This window comes from Chlorella variabilis (assembly GCF_000147415.1).
Source record: "Chlorella variabilis unplaced genomic scaffold CHLNCscaffold_7, whole genome shotgun sequence".
In the NCBI taxonomy this organism is placed as follows: Eukaryota; Viridiplantae; Chlorophyta; class Trebouxiophyceae; order Chlorellales; family Chlorellaceae; genus Chlorella; species Chlorella variabilis.
In genome coordinates this window covers 1,409,409-1,415,985 of record NW_005435081.1, presented here as the reverse complement: position 1 = coordinate 1,415,985, position 6,577 = coordinate 1,409,409, and the positions used below count along the sequence as shown (strand labels likewise).

Below are 6,577 nucleotides of genomic sequence, written 5' to 3'. Positions count from 1 at the left end.
AGTCGTTTGGTGAGGGTGCCGCCGCGTTCGCTAACCCGCCGGCCTGCACGTCAGCAGCTGGCGCTGCGCTGACAGGGCTGACGAATGGCGCACCGCTGGTGTGGCCTGATGCGCAGGACGGCATCGTCGTCTCCGTATGGCGCACCCCCACTGCTGCCTGCCGGGGAGAGGGGGGCGGAACGGGGAGCACAAGGAGCGCTCTGTGCGTTGAAGGGCCAGCAGGGCGTTGCAGGCGGGTCGGCGGGCCCTGTTGCGGGTGCGCCCCAACCCCATTCACAGCGAAGCGGCAGCACAGGCGCGCATCTGCAAATCGCAGCACGTGCAATGCAGGCGCTAACGAACGCGGCGGCACCCTCACCAAACGACTCGAAGCCGTCCTGGTCCCCACCGCCCTCCCCCAGCCCCTCTGCCAGGCGGGCAAAGAAGGCCTCCACAGCCGCACGCTGCGGCCCCGCCAGTGGCGGCAGCGCGCCGCTGGCCTCGGCCGCCGCCACAGCCGCCGAAGCGATGGCATTGGGCCCCACGTCTCTGCCTGCAGGCGAGAAAGGTGGGACAAGAAGCAGCGCTTGTATCACGACAGCATGAATAAGGACATGGCAGTGACACGCAGTTGTGCAGACGTGCCGCAGGAGCTCCTGCTGCCGCCCTCCTGCTTTGCCCCGCGCGCCTGCGCTGCCCTCCGCCAGGCGGGCCCGCGTCTGCAGCAGCAGCGGCCTCATGGCGCCCGCCAGCTCCCGATCCACATCCAGCTCCCGGCTGGGCGGGTCGGAGGCGCCGCCGCCGGCAGGGAAGGAGCCGCGTGGGCCTGCAGGGCCAGCACATGGATGGGGACTCGCTTGACAGGACAGCGCGTGACACAGACTCGCTGGATTCAATACGATATTTTGGAACAATGTGACGTAAAGAAGGTGTTGGGAATCAAGGGCATAATGCATCATATTTTCAGGGAGCCTCAATTCAGGGAGCACAGCTGCCCACCCGACGGAGTGGCCCCAGGGAGGTGGTCGGCGGCGGTGGGGTCCAGCGCTCCCATCTCGCCGCCGGGCTCTGCGGCAGAGGGCTGCAAGCTGGTGATCTCCTCCGTCGTCAGCTTTTGCTTACTTCCCTGCTGCAGCGCAGCGGTGAAGCGGCGTGCGTCAGCCAGGAGAGCCGAGCTGCGTAAGAAACAGCGGGCGGTAGCGCCGGCGCAGGCGGCGGCGGCTGCGCGGCGGGGCGGCACCTTGTCGGTGCCGGTGCCTTGGAAGCAGCGCGGCGGTGTCAGGCGGAGTGCGCATGTCCTGCTGCGCCTACTGGCCGCCAAGGGCAGAGCTGGGGCTATGTGGATGCCGAGCTGCATGGTGAGATGGCGTTTCACCGTTTGCGGGCACTCTTCCGAAACCTCGATGAAGGTCTAGTCAAGGTTGAATTGCAATTTCGACCAGCCTCCGCAACAAGAGGGAAATTGCGGTGAGTCAGCAGCGCGCCGGGGGTGCATCGCGGGCTGCTGAAGAACTCAAATCTGTCGTGCTGGATGAGGCATTCCATGCATGCATGAGTAGCGCCCGAGCTCCCGCTATGCCAATGGGCGGCAGGGTTTTTGTCGCGAGCACCCTTACTGGTGCAGCCCGACCCTGCCCCCAAAGGACTCACATTTTGCAGCGCAGCATCTACATCGCGCAAAGGAGGCGGTGCACGCACGCAGCAGCTGCCAGGCAGGCGAGCGATCACATGCGCACGGTTGTGCGGCCACCAGGCCCCCCACCAGCCAGCGCCTGCATGTGCCATGCCGAGGCGCCGATGCAGCGCGCTCAACGGTGTCGGGCAGTCCGGGCTGGACAGGGCCCCGCACGCCGCTCCGCCGCCGCTCCGCCGCCCGCCAGCCACCAAGCCGGGCCCCTGCTTCGCCCCTGCCACCACCCTCGCGCTCGGCCCCTGCAGGACCGCGACCACCCGGTGGCCCGCCCTTTCGACGACCCGCACAATACGCCGCCGCCGCGGCCGCCCTCACCCGCCACCTCCACCATCGCCTCCTCCTCAGACCTCGAGCTGGGCTCCGATGCGTTCAGCGGCGGCACCCTGGAGACGCCCGCGCAGCAGGCGCGGCACCACGACGAGCGCCTGCACCAGCAGGACCTGGCCCGAGAGGCGTACCAAGTGAGTGGGCGGGGCGCTCTTCGACGGCAGCCTTTCTGGCGGCATTCCAGAGAGGGCGTCGGCGGCCCGTGACAGCCGCCGCCGCCGCCGCCGCCGCCGCCGCCTGCGAGCCGGTTCAGGCCAGGGAGGCCGCGCAGGGCATTGCGCGCCTGGTGCTTGAGGATCTGCTGGAGGAGATGCCGCACAGGCCGCAGCAGCAGGTCTGCGCCAGGCAGGGCCTCTCATCCCTCCAGCGTCTTCACTTGCCCCCTGAGCGAGCTTTGCGCTTCACACCTTACCTTTCCTTCCTGCGTGTAGCCCCTGAGCCGCGCTGCTGCGATGCCTGCCGCTGCCCCGGTGCAGAGGAGGGAGGCCCACAAGGTGCTGGCCGCAGACGAGAGCACCGCAGAGGAGCGGGAGGTGAGCGGGCGCCTTGGCCTGGCGCAGGCAGGCATGGGCTGAGGCCGTTGCGCAGCCCCACACGCCAGCCAGCCCGTCGGGCCGGCGGGTGCATCTTCCCACCTCACTCCGCGCCCCACCAGCCACGCATGGCTTCCACCTCGCCCCGCCCCACGTGCTTTCCTCCCTGCCCAGCAGGACCGCTACCAGGGCATCCTCCAGGCCATAGACTCCCTGGGCGCCCAGCAGGCAGCCGCCGCCGCACCCCACCACCCTGCCGGCGCCTCGCTGGCCCAATCCATGGCCGGCGCCAGCGACGACGACGAGCAGCTGTCGCCCGAGGCGGCGCGCCTGGCCACCACAGGCGGCGGAGAGCGTCAGGTGGGGGGCTGCCGGGAGGGGAGGCGCACAGCTGGCATGTGCTCGGCGGCAGGGGCCGGCGCCTGCCTGGCTCGGGAGAGGGAGCAGAGCAGGGCGAAGGCGCGCAAGTGGCGGGACTGGCGCACGGCGCAGGTCAGATATTTATTATCCTCGTGCCATGCACTGCCTGAGATGTGTGATGCCTGAGAGGCCGCCGGTGCATGCCGTCCGCGCGCCGCGCTGCCGGCAGGACAGCGAGCGCTTTGACGCGCTGCGCCACACGGTGGATGAGCTGGGGGAGGGGGAGGAGGCGGCCAGGCTGATCATGGAGAGCTACCAGGGGGTGAGCGAGGGCAGGCCCAGCCTGCAGGCATCTGCTGAACTGGCGCAGCTCTTGCTTGTGTGGGCTTGCAGCCTGGTTTCAGCCAGAACAAGCTTGCAGCACAGGCTGCTCTCCTGCCGGTCCGTCGCTCCTCCGTGGCCTCTCCTGCTGTCCTTCTTGTGCTGCTGAGTGTCTCTCTTCGTGGATCGCCTGCCGCGTGTGCTGCTGCTCTCCTGACGCTGCTCTGCAGCCTCACGCCAGCCCTGCGCGCTTCCCCCCTGCCCTGCAGCGCAACCTTGAGCAGGAGGCGATGAGGACGATGGACCCTTCAGATGCTGACCACATGCCGCACCCGGTGAGCGGGGAGAGAGGGCGAGAGAGGGAGTGTTTGTGGAGCGAGGGAGGGTGAGAGAGAGAAAAAGAGAGTTTGGAGAGTGTGGCAAGCCACCAGCAGCTGAGACCAGCTCGTCAAGTGCACACACGCGTGCTCGCGCTGTGCGCCGTGCGCTGCCATGCCTCTGCCGCAGGGCGACCGCTACCTGCCGCCGCACGCGGTGAGGACTCGCGCGCCTCCCGGCGGCGCCATGGCCGCCCGCCTCAACCACACCCATGCCAGGCGCGGCCGCTGCTTGCCCGCCCTTGGCCCGCCCCGGTGCCGGGTCAGCTGTTTTGGTGCTGCCCCGCACCATGTTACTGCCACTTGGCTCCATCTGCGAAGACAGCTGAGAGAGGGAAGGCCTTGTGACGTGGTACTGCAGCTGCCGCCCTTGCTGCTGCGCAGGCCGGATTTTGAGCGTAACCGCGTGCTGCCGCTGCCCCCGGCCCGCGGTGGCAACAGCGGCAAGGGGCAGCACGCGGCGTCGGCGTCGGCGGCAGCGGGCGCCTGGATGCCGCCTGAGGGCAGCCCGGCAGCAGCTGCGCGGGCCCAGCACGAGCCTGTGGGGCAGGAGGAGCAGGGGCAGGGGTGCCAGCCATCAGACGAGGGCGGGGCAGCACCAAACGACGACCAGATTGGGCTGGGGGGCGCCGAGGGCGCCACCGGCGGCCCCAGCGAGACGGCAGATGACCAGATCGACTATGAGCAGGGTGGGCAGGGTCTGAGGGTGGCTGCATGGCCTACCCGGACAGCAGGAGGCAGCCTTGCGGGCCCCGAGCAGCGCAACTTCCACGCCTCCTGGTCGCCAGCCGCGCCCCCGGCCGATGCCACCGCCTGCACGCCCCTGCCCCGCCCGCGCCCCGACTGCCGCCGCCGCCGCCGCCGCCGCCTCTCAAACCCATTGCCGCCTGACTGCAGACGCCATGCGGGGCGCGGATGCGCTCTACTATGCCGCAGAGCACGCCGCCAACCCAGCGGTGAACGACCCGGCGCCAGGCGGCGGCTTCGCGGGCGGCGGCGGCAACATCGAGGCCCCAGGCGCGGACCCAACTCCCCTGCGCCTTGCCAGGCAGTGCTGGCCTGCTTGCCTGTCCCGCGCCCTGCTCTTCCTGCACCCCCTCCTCGCAGCAACCCAGGCCTCTTTCCTGGCAGCTCGCCCCTGTGCCGCTGCGCCTCCATCCAACCATCCAACCCATGCCCTCCCTCGCCCTTCAACATCTGCAGAGGAGTTTGATGTCGAAGGTGGCGCGCTGCGCGGCTCAGACTCCATGTTTTACTTCAAGGCTGGTCCGGCCGGCAGCGGCGGCAGCGAGGAGGAGCAGGCGGCGATCCGGGGGGGCGCTGTGTGGGGTGAGTTTTGAGGAAGCTTTTGGTGGGAAGTGTGTGTGTGTACATGGTGGTGCGCGGTTGGGAACACCCTTTCTAAGCCGCAGTCATGGCTCCCATGCCGCCGCCGAATGCTGAGCGGACAGCGGCCCACCCTCCTTTGTCTTGCCCTCCTTGCGCTCTGCCCCTCCCCGCAGGCGCGCTGCACTCCAGGGATGAGCAGCACAGCGCCTTCCGCCGTGCCATGGAGGATGCTGCCCCTGTTGCCAAAAGTGTGGCCAGGGGCGGCAAGGGCGGCGCGCGCTCGCCGCGCCGCCGCGGCGCAGTGGCACCATCTCCGCCGCCGCCGCATGTGCAGGCGCGGGCCACGGGAGTGGCTGAGCACACCGCGCAGCTGAACAGCGCTGCGAGCCCCCAAAGGGGCACCGTTCAGCACTCGGAGGGCGTGCTGCTGTCGCTGCGCAAGCGGCAGGCGGAGCGTCAGGCGGACCAGGCCAGCATGCAGCAGCTGGCTGATCGGCTGAGGGGATCCAGGTGGGCTGCCCGCCTGCCTTCTCTCCTGCCCACCAGCCTGCATGCCTGCCTTGCCCTCCCGGCCTGCCCTGCCTGCCATCAACCGCAGGGTCGCTGTCAGCTCGCCTTTCAATGGCTTGCCGGTCTTGCCGGTTCTGCTGTATGCCTCTCAGTACGCGCCTGTGCGCCCTGGTGGTGCAGGATGGGAGGCCGGCCGCCGCCAGATCCCAAGACGGGGCTGGGCCGTGTGCTGGAGATTGCGGTCGGCAGGTGTGCGGCAGGCTGGACACGTTTCGTTGGCCGAGGAGGGAGCACAGGGTGACGGCTGCCTGGCTGCTGCCGCTCCCTGCAGGGCGGCCGCCGCGGGGCTCGCCTCTGCTTTCTTCTCGGAGCTGCTGACGGGGCAGAGCGTGATCAGCCAGCTGCTGGGCAGGTGGGTGGGCTGTGGGAAGGAGGAAGCCAGCTGAGACGGCCAGCAGAGACAGGGGCAAGCTTGTGCCCAGGGTGCCGAGCTCATCGGATGGCGTTGCTCTGCCTGGCCTGAGCAGCTCACCACGACGCCGCACATGTGGGCGTCTGCGCTTGCTCTGCAGGTTTGAGGGACCTCGCCAGATCGAGTTTGCACTGCCGAACTCTCAGGCGCTGGCGGCGGCAGGTGGGGTGCCTAGCGGGGTAGGGTGTGCCTTCGGCAGCGGCAGCATGACGTGGCGTGTGGTGTGGGATTGGGAGGTGGGTGTGACAGTGCCGTCTCTGGCGATGCCCCTGTTGTGCAGTGCTGGTGGCAGCTGTGGTGGTGACCGTGGCTGAGCGTGTGGGCGGCAGCTCCAGCCCCAGGTGGCGCCCCCTGGGCCTCACCCCGCTGGCCCAGGCAAGCTGCTGCAGATGTGCTGCTGCTGCCTCTCCAATTCTGCATGGTGGGCGGCGAGCAGTGCTGGGCAGAGCACGGCTCCGATTGCCGCATTCTGCTTTGTGCGCTGCGCGCCACGCCGTGGCTGCAGGTGTGGCTGGGCCGCGCTGCCATGGGCCTCTTTGCCCTGCTGCTGGCGTACGAGAGCGTGCACAGCAACCGCCCCGCCTTCAGCACCCTCTTCTACTTGTGGTTTTGATGGCGGCCCAGAGGTGGAGACAGATGCGCGGGAGAGACGCCCTGGAATGCCCGCCCGCTGCCA

At 69.2% G+C, this 6,577-nt stretch overlaps 1 protein-coding gene across 1 annotated transcript; it reads left to right on the top strand.

Moving 5' to 3' along the window:
• Positions 1-1,554: 1,554 nt before the first annotated feature.
• On the top strand, positions 1,555-6,514 carry CHLNCDRAFT_57538 (expressed protein; the record flags this gene model as incomplete). Its single annotated transcript, XM_005848898.1, has 14 exons — positions 1,555-1,572; positions 1,918-2,133; positions 2,476-2,532; positions 2,710-2,892; positions 3,122-3,214; positions 3,483-3,548; positions 3,721-3,845; positions 3,975-4,279; positions 4,488-4,919; positions 5,093-5,429; positions 5,610-5,678; positions 5,761-5,841; positions 6,002-6,137; positions 6,407-6,514. 14 exons carry the CDS (start codon positions 1,555-1,557, stop codon positions 6,512-6,514), a joined length of 2,226 nt encoding a protein of 741 aa, XP_005848960.1.
• Between the last annotated feature and the right edge of the window lie 63 nt (positions 6,515-6,577).